Below are 14,239 nucleotides of genomic sequence, written 5' to 3'. Positions count from 1 at the left end.
TTCAGACTGGAGTCAAACCTGAACAGTTATTTTAGTATTATTAATTTACTATTAGTTTTTTTTTTTTTAATATTACTATTTATAGTACGTATAATTTATTTTGACTAGATTTAGTTGAGTTTTAGTTTTATTTCCTGTTTTAGTACTTCTACTTAAACTAAAAATTTCCTTAAACGGAAAATATTCATCTATTTTTTGTAGAAAAAAAATCAGTTTTTCATCTAATTATTTATATTTTATTTCACCTTTGTTTCAGTTAGCAATTTTTTTGAATAGTTTTAAATTTAGTTAAAACAATATCCCTGGACCTGAATGTGAGTTTGCTGAAGAAACGTTTAAATATCTACTCGGTTATTAGTTAACATTATCCATCAGCCTGTACATGCAGCCAAGTTATTATAATTTGACGAAAGATTATAAAGACAGATGTTATCTTAACACTGGGATACAAGAAAGTATTTTAGCATGAAAAAAAAATGACAATTCACCTTTAAATCTGAAGTGTATTTAGTTGTCATCTGAGCTTGTGCACTTGTGTTATGCGTGTATGTCTCCGTTCTGATAAATGCGCACACGCACACGCACACGCACACACACACACACGATGGAGAAACTAAACTCTCCATATTTAGTCATTCTGTAAGAGACGTCCATTCTTCATTATGATCTCTCTCTCTATCTCTCTCTCTCTCTCTCTCTCTCTCTCTCTCTCTCTCTCTCTCTCATATATATATTTAATCTCTACTTTGACGTCCTTTATCTTCAGCCACTATCTATCTTTTCTATCCTCCCACATATCGTCCCTTTCCTCGGTTCTGTCCATATTTGTCCCTCTTTTTGTCTCAAACCTTTCACCTATTTCTGTCTCATGCCCTTGATGTGTGTGTGTGAATCAGAGGCATGTGTATTTTTTCCACCGAATCAGACAGATCCGTCAGTAAATGATGTTGTGGTGTGGACACACACACTGTGTAAACACAAAAAGACCACACAATCAGAATATGTGTGTATACATACAATGGGGAAAACGTCTGAGACCGCACTGACATTATTTTTTCATTTAATTCTGGAAAATAAGTAAAGTTTTAGGACTTGAAATAGTAGCTTTTCTGTATCTCAAACTGTAGAGCATATATATATATATATATATATATATATATATATTAGATCTAAATATAAAAGTAGTTTTGTTCAAGTCAATATTGTGTAAAAAAAATGATACTCCTTATTTGTATTATATGTAGGCCCTATATTGTGAATATCCTTGATATTGGCATTGATCAGCTGCTAATTTGTGGGAAAAATTACATTTTTGCTCCCGTTTAAGCACAAAATGACGGAACATTGTCAAATAATGCTGGAGAGCTTGATAATTAGCTTTTTTCATCACAATCTCATTGTTTTTTGTCAAACTGTTATGTCGATAACCTACATTTTTGAACTGAATTAGAAAAGACTACAAAATAAAGCATTTTCAGTAGTGGTCTTAGACTTGCGGACCCCTTATACGTGTACGTCTGTGTGTTTATGCTAGAGTGATCGAGCGAGGTAGAGAAAGAGAGAGGTGGGGTGAGAGAGTTCGACTGACAGCGTGAGGGTCAAATAATCAGCTTAATTCTCTGTTTGGTGTTTGATGATGTGTGACTGAAGAGGTGTGTGTGTGTATGTGTGTAGAGAGAGAGAGAGAGAGATAGAGAGAGAGAGAGAGAGAGAGAGAGAGAGAGAGAGAGAGAGAGAGAGAGAGAGAGATGTGTGTGAGTTTGGTAGAATATGGCAGAAACAGAGAGAAAAAAATGACCATTTTAGGGCTAGTGTCTTCAAATATCTAACAAATGCTCTACAATTCTCTTCACAAACACACTACTGTCAGGCTTTGGAGCTTCATAATACTAATGCTATCATTTGCTTGCCCAAAAACTTGAAAAAGGACAGAAAAGCACCATATAAAGTAGTGTACTGTAGCTTTGTGGATTATTGATTCAGTTAGTTAAATGAATGGATGAATTTATGAACTGAATCAACTGAATCATTGGAAAGATCCGACTCAAATAGATGATTCATGAATCGGACATGCCTGATTCTCTAAGAGCTTGTCAATAATGTCAGTAAATGACTTCACATTTCGTTTGTTTCTCACACATAGCTATGTTATGGTTTCAGGAGTGCTTTTGTTCGCTTTTTGATGCCTGACAGCTTCATTGTAGTTGCATGCGAAGTGCATGATGTAGTAACAACTGTGACTTGAGACCTGTATGAATCTGAGCGTTTCATTGACCAGTCTAGTTTTCAGCACAATAATAATGATGAATTTATCTGGCTTGCGTTTAAATGAAGTATGGTTTATATAGAATTCAGCAGATGTGTATAACGTGCTTTTACAGTCATTATTTGAGGGTCCGGCTGTACCGTTGCAAAGGGGCCCGAGCAGAAAGAGCCGCATTGATATTCACATCACACACACACAGTGACAGGTCCTAAGAGAGGAGTTTTACTCTGGTTTCATGGTTCATTGCTCTTTGTAGTGCTGTAGAAGTGTGATTGGGCTCAGATACACGCTCATGTCAAACTGTTTCTCATTAACTCTAAACAGCGTGCAGATCTCATCAGATTCCCCCCCGGCAGATCATATGTACGTCGACCTGTGGATCCAAGCATCAGGAGAGTTTGAGAGTATCCAGTTTTATACGTTCGGTGTCTGTCTGGATCATGGCTCGTAGGATGTGGAACGGACTGTGACCGCAGATTCCTCCAGCAGTTGAGGTAGTGCGCTTTCTTTGTTTTAAAACAAGATAAATATCACAATTTCATAGAAAAGCATCTGAGCAAAGCAACATCATATTAAACTTTCTCATTCAAATCCCCAACGGCCCCATGAAAACATTAGGAATCTCAGCATGTGTTTACCCAGACCAACTTAACCCATCTGCGGTGTATTTCTGCATGCGTGGCTTTCCTAAAATGGCTCTTTCGGTTGAAATGCCTATTAATGAGTATTTCTAAACACACTTGCACAAGCATCTGTATTATTGTTGCTCATTCCTTTAACTCTTCTAGTTCAGTGTGTGCATCGTCGCCCTGCAGCGTTTGTGATTCCTCAAATCTCATGTGTTGTTGAGGAGAGTGTGCTGTTACTTCACTCAGTGATCACCTCTTTCACCTGCTGAACCATAAACGTGTGCGCAGTGAAGGAGGAACCCGAGCATATCTGGACACGTTTGATTTGGGTCTGTAAGCAAGCACCTAGCGGCCACCCTACGACTCGCATAGCAGAACACTAAAATCTCATTAGAACACCTTTGCAACTGCATAGCGATGCTCTGCCGACCCACTAGCACCATGGCAGCACATTTTACAAATGATTGCAAATATTTTCAGCTGCAAAACTAGGATTTAAAACTACTTAACAACTTAAATATCAAGTAGCTGCATATATTTAGCATTATATTTAACAACTTACTGTATTTGATTTACTGCTGTGAGTTTATTAATAACTATAAACCAACATTTGGTCCAAACCATCTAGCCCCTATTATTAAGCGACAGCTTAATTTAGCTGAATACTGTACTTACCCATTTTGGGATATTTTGCTTGTTTGTTTATTTATTTTTAAATTTAGTCTTCTAACTGCTCATATATATTATTATATATAAGTTGCATTATATAAAGGTTAAGCTCCATTTTTTACTGACCATTGGAAAAATAAGTTTCGTTTTAGGCTCTGTTTGGTATTAATAGACCTTTTTTTTTCTGTTTTATTTTTTGGCATTTTCCTTTATGCACATCAATTATGCTGTGGTATCATTGTAATACCATTCATTTTTGGACATGATCTTTTAGAGTACTATATAAATCTTACGGTGAGTGAATATAGTTGATTTACTGAGTTTAGTTTGATTTATTAACATTGTGTTGCCGTTCCATTTCCAGACGCACACTGCCGAGGATTGATTCCAGGAAAGTCGTCTATCTACTGGACGTTTTCTGGCTGGAGTTGTCGTTCTGAGATATCACACGTACGCCAGACCCCGCCAGTCTGAGGAGACGCTACAACCATATTTGTTTATTTGACTTCCCCCTCTCTACCCATCCATCTGGATACGTTTCTCCCCATCCCACATTCATCATTCTGTCCCGTGTCATCATGTGGAGTTTTCGGAACTTGCTTTCTCTGCTAACTGTGTTTCAAGCCTCATGCCACAGTCCCAACCCATTCGCCGGGCCTCAAGCGACACCGACGGACCCCTGCTATGACGAGACGGGTGCCGCCCGCCGATGTATCCCAGAGTTCATCAATGCAGCGTTCGGTCAGGAGGTCGGCGTGTCGAGTGTCTGCGGGCGGCCGGCGTCTCGCTCATGCACTTTAGTTGAACGCGACGACCGTCCTGCCGTACGCTCGTGCCAAGTCTGCGACGCATCGGACCCTCGCAACGCACACCCTCCCAACTACCTCACCGACCTAAACTCTGCCCACAACCTCACGTGTTGGCAGTCGGAGAACCTGCAGGGCTCGCCGCTCAACGTGACACTAACACTTTCGCTCGGGAAGAAGTTCGAAATCACGTACGTCAGCCTGCAGTTCTGTTCCCCTCGTCCCGAATCCCTGGCCATCTATAAGAGCATGGACTACGGCCGCACCTGGACGCCCTACCAGTTCTACTCGTCGCAATGCCGTCGCATGTACAACCGACCCAACAAAGCGGCGATCACCAAGCAGAACGAGCAGGAGGCTCTCTGCACAGACGGACACACTGATCTCTACCCGCTTTCCGGCGGCCTTATCGCTTTCAGCACGTTAGACGGACGCCCATCAGGGAAGGACTTCGACTCGAGTCCTGTTCTACAGGACTGGGTTACGGTCACTGATATTCGTGTGGTCTTCAGTCGCCCGCAGCACCCCAGAGCGCTGCCCATGTCGGGACGCGAGAGCGAAGACCCGCTCGGGCCGCCCGCGACGTATTATTACGCGGTCGGCGACTTCCAAGTGGGCGGGAGGTGTAAATGTAACGGCCACGCCTCCAGGTGTGTGCGAGAGAAGGACGGAAAGCTGGTGTGCGAATGCAAACACAACACAGAGGGTCCGGAGTGTGACCGCTGCAAACCGTTTCACTACGACCGGCCATGGCAGCGCGCCACTGCGAAAGAAGCCAACGAGTGTTTACGTAAGTTAAAATGTTGTTCAATCCTCATTAGCTAAACCTTAGTGAGCTGCCTTGTTGACTATCGGCATCCTAAATGCATGTTCACACCTAGTAAGATTATTCAAGTTATTGATATAGAGTGTTATATGATACAGATTGTGTCATTATTAAGCTCAATTTAGTCAACAATAATATTAAGTGTCTTTTATACTACAACTAATAGCGATAACGATAAACATATTCTCACATGTCCACACCACATCTTTAACGATAACGACACAGAGGAACGATTCAGAACGATTTCTTCCAGCTGATGAATGATAAAAACATTGACAGCCAATCAGAATCCACTCGGCTTTAAAGAGCAAGAGCATTTAAAGCAGCAGACGCGCTTATAATAAACATTATCAAGCGTTGGTGTGGACACTAATGTAGTTATCAGTAACTATCGTTCTTGGTGTGAATCTCATAGAATGATTTGTACGCTCTTCATATGCAGTTTAGCAAAATCCTACCGTCCAAACTCTAATGAAATCTATTGAAATCGTGACTCACAATAGTTTGACTGTAGTATTTTGCTAAACTAATGATGTGATTCTCTTAAGTGCACAAATCTAGCTTAAATTGGCTATATTTTTTACTACATTTTAGTATTGAATGAAATGTTATGCTAAATATCAGCAACTATCACTTACCAGCTAAATTCGAAGACTGGAGCTGTTAATCAGCATTTCTTCAATGTCTGCCATGCTGAATGGACTTTTCCCACTGGAGTTTGTCACTGGCTTTTCTCTGTGCTGCAATTTAGATTCGCATTAAATTTGGCCAAAAAAAGGTACAGTATCTAAAGCAGCTCCTTACATTCAACACACAGGTAGAGTGTGGGGTTATGAAACGATCACTTGGCAAAAATGTGAAGGTTAATTCTCATCGCATCTAACGTCTGAACTTGATTTATTGGGTTTGGAATACTTGAGTCGTATCTGTATTAATTCTGGATGCATTCCATAGAATACATACAGACTGACACACGAGTGCAGGACAGAGATTTGTGTTTGCGTATGTCTGTCTTGCAGTGTGTTAATCTTTACATAAACCTCTTCTCTCAGGACATGTCTGAAAAGTCGATGCTCAGAGCAGAACGCTGCTGACAGCAGAATGAGAGTACTAGGCGTTTCACACCGCACACGGAAACAACGTTTATTTCTTTTGGCGGCCATGTTAACACTGAATTCACAGCGGCTGCCTGAGCTGCGCCGTGTAGCAGAAGCATAGGTGCGCACGCAGTTTTGATGGACGTAATATGCTAGACCCTGCAGAAAATGCTTTGATTTATCAACAGACTTTTGCAATATAGGGTTTTATAAAGCAACACAAACACTTTCTGTTCAGTGAATTCGACTAAATCAAGATGATTAAAGCAGTTTATAGCTACAGCTTATGTAAAAATGTCATTAATGTATGTTAAATATAGTTAAGTACAGCGTTGGGTAAGTTACTCTGAAAAGGTAATTACATCTTCATCAGTGTAATTAAATTACTTACTAATTACTCTCTCTTAAAAGTATTGGATTACTTATTACTTTCTAAATCCCATATCAATCTCGACCAGTTGAACAATACTAGGAAAGGCATAATATACTCTTTTAATTCTTTTAAATAAATAATGCAAAATTTCATAAATTATTCTCGATTGAACTGAGCAAAGCTTATAAAGGGAGAAGGGTACAATAAAAATGTACATTAGACGTTAACTTTTGATACTATTGTTTTATATAGAATTGTTTTATAGTCTAAATACTGAAATTATATATATATATATATATATATATATATATATATATATATATATATATATAATGTAATTACATCAGAAGGAACTGCAATTAAATGACAGAAAACAAAGTACCATGGTAATATACCATTTTTGTACACTGTAGTTTTTTAGGGATTCTTAACTAATATCTATAGATGTACATACATAAATCCATCCATATGTTCTAGATCAGTAGCAGCTGCAGATATTTATCTTATCTTATCAGACAGCAGTATTATTGCTGAACGAAAAATTAGCTGAATAGTGTAAATGCATTAATCTTTGTGTCAGGAAAGATATATCATGTCCAAATGCTCCAGTCGGGCAGTCCTGACACTCCATTAGTATCTCTAATGTCTCCCATAAATCTCTCTGCCTCATCTAATTCTTCCTGTCCCCTCTGTCAGATGAGATTTTGCCGATAGTTTCGTAAATGAAACCCTGAATTGAATTCAGAGCTCTCTGTGTTTTCCTCTCACCTCTTCTCATGCCATCTGCTCTGGTTTGGTGGCCCCGTCTCCAAATGACCCCACTACACGCTCGACTCCCTCGTTTTCTCGCCTCAACACACGCCAAGGACTCCCGCAGATTTTGTGCCCGACCTGGCAGTCGTTCAGTGTGTTCTCGTTAAAATCATCCCCCATTCAGCTGAGAGAACAAGGACAAAGAGATTAGCAGAGGTATAACAGACTAATGAGTGGCGGACCACAAATGGAGGGTCTGACAGTTAAATTAAGTTCCACTATATAGCAGTTTCCTATAGGGCTGGGCGATATGGCCAAAAATATTAAGTATCACACATTTTTTCCATATCATATGATATCGATATTTATCACGATATTCATTTGCCATTAATGGGGAAGGAAATGCTTTTAACATATTTGTTAGACCTTGAGAATGAATGTAAACATGTAAACTTGTTTGTTCACAATTAAACTCAGCTGCCTTTTAATTTAAGGCCCCATAGAATCCATAAAATTTCACACAAAATTCTGTTTTTTTTTTGGGATGTAGTAATTCTGTGTTTTGTGATTTAATACAAATTTGCAAATGTAAATTATTTCATTTGATTACATTTTTAAAAGCTTTATTTTTTTTTAATTTATATAAATTTGTTTGCCAAATAATATGCTGCACAACAGAACTGTATAAACTTAAAACATGGATGAAAACATATCTTGGTTCATTATGTGATATTCCTTAGAATAATAGTATTATTATTACTTTGAGGAGTACATTTTAGTACACATTTACAGTAGTGATTTATTTATTTTATAATTTCTTGAAGTTAAACCAAACTTTTATTTTGACGGTTTGTCGTGAAGATCTTAGTTTCAGAGAGCCTAAGTCCCTCCCCTCTGCCTCCGGCTCATGGGACCTTATTTCGGAAAAAAATATGTATGGCGAGAGACAACTTATCTTTTTATTCCGTCTGAACTGTGCCCTGAACTACACATATGATGTTTGTCAATTTAAAAGATAATTATGAAAGTCAAGAAAGTCACAGTTTGTCATAAAACAGAAGAGTAACATTTAGTTTTATGTGAAAATCGCTCAATGAACTACATCTCTCGTCTCGCACTATGTACGTCACCAAGCTCGTGTGTGTGCAGTCTGGTACAAAACACACAGGCATGGCGGCGTAACGTTACGATTATAACGTTAGACTATAGAAAACATGACAGACGTTAGCTTCAGTAAAGTAAGCTTCATTCATTGAGAGAAAAGGTATGACGTCACATGCGCGCCTTTTGGGTTTGTAGTCTTTGAAATTTCGTATTTTCACAGTCTTATACCTCAACAGTTTTACATCAAACTGCGACTTTCTTGACTTTAAAATGTATCTTTTAAATTGACAAACATCATATGTGTAATTCAGGGCACAATTCAAACGGGATCCAAATATTTCTTGTCCCTCGCCATTGACTACCATACAATATTTTTCCGAAATAAGGTCCCATGGTCCACAGGAAGGGGAGGGACTTAGGCTCTCTGTTTGACGGTAGTACTCTGCAGATAAAGTTCATGTGTTTCATGGCCTCATATTGAGACGACAGATGGTGAAAACACCGTGAGCTTCACATGTGTTAGTTTGTGTATCAGACAAAATTGCTCCGTTCATTCATTCAGTGGTGGATCATATTACAGACTCAGATCTTTGAATCTCGTTAATCAAAATTCATCTTTTTTCAAGTCATTTGGTTCATTTCAGCAGAATAATTAAACTGTTCTTCTACTCACGCAACATTAATCACATTTCGAAAAAGAAAACTATAATGCAGCCAAGGCCAAATTATGACAAATCTTATCTGGGTCTTCAGGCTATGTAGTCTGTTAATATTACTCGACTCCAGATCCGAGTCGTTCGTTCTTTTGTTTTGTCCCGTCTCATCCTCATATTCTGAAGTTATGTAACGTTAGTCTGTACAGGAAAACAGAAATGATTAGTTGACCTCTCGAGTCTTCGGGTCTGTGTCGTTCGGTCTATTGTCACGTGACTGCTTCCTTTCGCCACGTGACCGCTTCATCTTACAACATTACGATAGTATTATACACTGAATGTTGTATTATATTTATTATACGGATAAAGTGAAAAGCATTGACCATCTGTTTATTACGACATTCATTGTTATGGAAAAGAACCATCATGATAGAAATTTACAAATTTATAAATTGTAAGGAATAAGCTACAATTTGCGACGAGAAACGCATCACATTACTGCAAGTAATAATAATAATAAATAACTACCCAGTTAAGGAAGTTGGGAATTATTGTATCCAATTCGGCTGTCAAGTCATGTAACAAATGAAGGAACGACTCAGGCCCTGTCCCAAATAACACACTGACTTCATATACACTTGTGATCTTGTGGACTTACAATGGCCGCCGAGGTCCGCAAGACCCTAGGGTGTCCCATTTGTATTTTTAGGTTACAGAAGGGTGGCCTACTGAGGCGAGCTCCGCAGAGACCTCTACCCAACAGTCAAAGCGGCGTTATGTCAGGAAAGTGCTTAGGGTTTCATTTGGGACAGGGCCTCAGACCCGAAGACTCGGGAGGTGAACTAATCATTTCTGTTTCCGGTACAGAACCTATCGGATGTTTCACATGTGCGGTCAACACAAAATGAATGAATCCATTAATTCATTCAATCTTTATTTAGGACACAGAATCCCGGTCCATAGTATAAAAAAAAACACACACAAAAACAAGAACTAAAAAAAAAAAAAAAATCTCTTCAAAATCAATCAAGAATCATCTCTCTCAAGAATCATTCACTTATGACTCTCTGAGGCAACTCGTTGTTCTGGAGTCATATTAAAGATTCGTTCAAAATTAACTAATGATCAACCCATCACTAATTCACACACAGACAAGCAGGAATCACTTATTAGCGACACGCACTGACTGGCTGTTGTCGTGTTTATTTCTGCTGTTAGATTAATCCATATCGAGTAAAAATGTCCAGTGCTCGTAAATTTGATCAAGATCTCGATATAATCTAGTTTATCACCCAGCCCTATTTCCCGTACTATATTATTCGGGAAAATAGTATGTAACAAAATAAGTATGTACGAATTCACAGTACTCATTATGGAGTAGGCAAAAAGTCCCCGGATGACCTAATACTTCTGGCGAGTGTGCATTCGGTGGACACACTACTACTATCCCATGAGGCCACAGGAGAGGATTTGTGAATGACAGTGAAACAACACAAGCCTAATGACAACATGGCAAATGTAGTACATCCAGATTACATTCATTACACACATTCATACTACATAGAACACACTTTTTTAGCAGTTGCAAAGTAATTACTTACTCAAAATAAGTACCTACTCAAGAGAGTATGTGATTTCGGACGCAGCCGTATGTGTGTATTATTGCTAGTCACGGCCACCTGCACAGGACACTGGAAGTATGAGTACTAACCATATCCTCATTAAACACACACACAAGCTCACTTTTACTACCTTAGATTTCCTATACGTCACAAACCAAAACATGCTGCATCCAGGGGAAAAAACGCCACACAGAGCGTTAATGATATAAAGCTGTGATGCTGCAGAGAAACCTTGAAGAGACGTGTTTATCTTCCTGTTTATTTGTTAGTCTGCCAACAATTGAACTAGCTTGTCGTTTTGTTTCTTTGCGTGCTACGATTCAAAAGACACATTTGTTGAAGTACTTGGTTTGTGCTCTTGTAAAACCAAAGCCATCTAGAAATTTGGATTGTATTTCTATATTTCCTGTTCACTCCAGAAGTATCTAAACAGTCTGAAAGATGCCTGTAAAACAAAAATACGAAATGCCACCTTTTATGTTTGGCTCGTCTAAACACATGTAACCAATTAAGTAAATTAATAAATAAAAGCATTCTCAGCACCCTATTACTCCATTTTATGTGAGTGTAAGTATCGTGACATTTCAAAACAAATATAAAGCTTATAAAATGTAGCATTTAGTCGGAGATCTCCAGCATGAAATAACGGCGGCATGTCTGTAACTCATCAACGTCGCTGGTCTTGTGCTCTTGTCTTGTGCCAAACCTTCAGAGAAGAAACTTCCAGCTGTTGCCTGTTTCTGGGAGTTTCCGAGTGAGTCCCTCTTCGGCCAGTGAAATGCCTGTTCAGTTGAATAGAAGTTAAAAGATTGAAACCATGTCCGCTAACTAATGTCCGGACTAATCTAACATTTTCCTGTTTTTTGGTTGTTTTGAATCACCATCCTGGTTTGTTTTTAAAGGGCTAGCCAACAAAACCTGGCAGGATTCGTACAGTGTTCTGGAGATTGTTGCTCATTTTATTGACAAATGTTTATTTGAATATTGAAATCTGGTGTCTTAAACTGTTTCTCTTTCTCTTTTAGTGAATCTGTTCATCCACACATTTTATTTAAATCAATTTTGTAAAACACTCGACTAACACGAACACTTTTTTTGTTCAGACAATCATCTGAATGAACCGATTCACTAAAATGAATCAGATTCACTGATTCATCGAAGGTTCTGTTAGCAAAAAGCAAGTATCATTGAAGTTATACAATTAAAGAAATACAGTATTGTCTGTTTAAAATAATTTCAGAGTAGTTAGCCATTTTTTCTTTTCTTTTTTTCCCCTATAGCTTGTTTGTAATTTAAATTATGAGTAGCTTTACCAGCTTCAGTTTCAAAGTTGCTTCACTGCCAAATTGCTGTTTTGACTACACCCAACTCTTGTGTTATGACTTTTGCCAATTTTCCTAATTCTTTCAGAATCCCAAAATCACTCGCTTTTCTCTCACAGGCAAAAACAAAAGATTTGAACAGAGCCGTGAAACTTCACGACTCTTTCATGTGTGAACAATCTACGCAACAGGAAACGCCTAATCAATTAGAAACACCTGTGAGCCAAATGTTCTGATATTTATGCTCACATAAAACCAGGGATGGAATTTTTAATGAGCTGTTATTCTTAGTTGATAAAACATATGTGTTAAAGCGCACAGGTGATGTTCTGTTAAAGGTGTTATTCTGTGGTTTTGCTTTTTTCTTTATTAGTGGCGTTCTCTAAGACGAGCATCACTATCACTGTTGCCCATACTTTGTTAGTGATTTGAACTAACTAGTAACTTTAAGTATTAAACAGCACAATTATCCTGAATTATCCTGTGCAGCTTGTTGAGAAAGGACTATGAACCTAATAAGCAACGCTCTGGCCATCACATCATTGTGGCGAGATGTGCGCGGTCAAACACTCTTAGTGTTTTCATATTGCTTGATTGTAATATTAAGATATAATATTAAGATTTAGACATCATAATTCAACACATAAGTGGAGTTGTAATTTTTGCAAAATGCACTGTGCCTATGATACACGAAGTACAAGATGTATGGCATTTCCAGAAATGTGTTTTTGGGTGTAGTTCAGTGCATACCTGTAGAGCTCGCTCCATCAAACTAACGTTCCTGCTCTGCAGAAATGAATTTGGAGCTCTGGGTTTGCTCTAACCTCAGGTTAATAGGTTTGAGTGCTTTCAGCTGTGTTTGGAAAGCTCTTGTAATAGAGGAACGGTGCCATTGAGAAATACCCTTGGAACAACTTTAGATTAAGTACCATGCTCAAGGCACAAACACAGCGCTGAGAGATATCAGAAAACTTGCACTCTTTTCCAAATCCTTCTTGCACAAATCAGACCCTCATCTGGAAACGCCCTAGAAACGGTTCACGTTTAGACTGGACTGTATGCTTTAATAATTCAATCTCCGTCTTGTGCGTTTGTGAGACTAGTTTTCGATTTGGGTGTGAATCTGTGTGTTCTTTTTGTCACACGTTTGGAATTTCATTTAGAGAAATGCACACACCCTTACAGCGCTCACACACACACACACACACACACACACACACACACACACACACACACACACACACACACACACACACACACACACACACACACACACACACACACACACACACACACACACACACACTGCCTGCAGACGTTTATTGAGCTGAATTTGCTGTAATCTCACCCTGTTGACTTTAGCCCAGAATCCCCCCGAAATTACACCCCCTTTTCATGACCCCCATCCCACACACACTCATACAGAGCAGCAGATGGTGTGTGTGTTAGGGAATGGCCCGAGCAGGTTTCATTAACCACAGAATTCCATACAAATTGGCCCTGTAATAACAGACACACACACACACACGCACACAGACAAAATCAAACGCTTCACATTGAAACAGGCATGCATTTAAAATAAAATAAATTCCTTTTTAAAGCAGATCCCACAGTTGCTGCAGATTTGTCGGCTGCACATCCATGATCTTCCGTTCCTCCACATCCCAACGCTGATCTATTGGATTGATATCTGGTGGCTGTGGAGGCCGTTTGAGTTTAGTGAACCCATCATGTTCAAGAAACCAGTTTGAGATGATTTAAGCTTTGTGACATGGTGTGTTATCCTGCTGGAAGTAGCCATCACTGTGGTCATATTCGACAGGGCTCTGAGTGGGATTCGATCCAGCGTCTCCGGCTTGGGAGGCGGATGCACTAACAAGGATAGCATCAGTCGCTAGTGTACCTCTAGAGATCAGGGGAGTGAGGTTTACCTGCACAGCTCTTACTGGCTGGCCTCCGTTACACTCACCCCTAAACCTCACTCTCATCCGGGTCACGGCACTAATTGTAACCGGTCCTACTCAACCCACTCTGAGCGGGATTCGAACAGGCGTCTCCGGCATGGGAGGGGGGTGCACTAACAAGGACGCTTAAGACTATAGCATCAGTCGCTAGTGTA

At 39.2% G+C, this 14,239-nt stretch overlaps 1 protein-coding gene across 3 annotated transcripts in view; it reads left to right on the top strand.

Moving 5' to 3' along the window:
- Positions 1–14,239, top strand: part of ntn2 (netrin 2) — a 30,805-nt gene that overhangs the window by 3,875 nt on the left and 12,691 nt on the right. For all 3 annotated transcript variants that reach the window (XM_077219271.1, XM_077219272.1, XM_077219273.1), the window contains 2 exons: positions 2,591–2,760; positions 3,929–5,160. In XM_077219271.1, coding sequence (XP_077075386.1) covers positions 4,143–5,160 — 1,018 coding nt within the window. In that variant the 5' untranslated portion in view covers positions 2,591–2,760; positions 3,929–4,142. The remainder of the gene's footprint in view (positions 1–2,590; positions 2,761–3,928; positions 5,161–14,239) is intronic.

The sequence above is a fragment of the Siphateles boraxobius genome, unplaced genomic scaffold (genome assembly GCF_051911475.1).
Source record: "Siphateles boraxobius isolate OS27281-9 unplaced genomic scaffold, OSU_SipBor_1 12, whole genome shotgun sequence".
In the NCBI taxonomy this organism is placed as follows: domain Eukaryota; kingdom Metazoa; phylum Chordata; class Actinopteri; order Cypriniformes; family Leuciscidae; genus Siphateles; species Siphateles boraxobius.
Note: the sequence above shows the minus strand (reverse complement) of the source record. Positions and strands in the feature narration are given on the sequence as shown.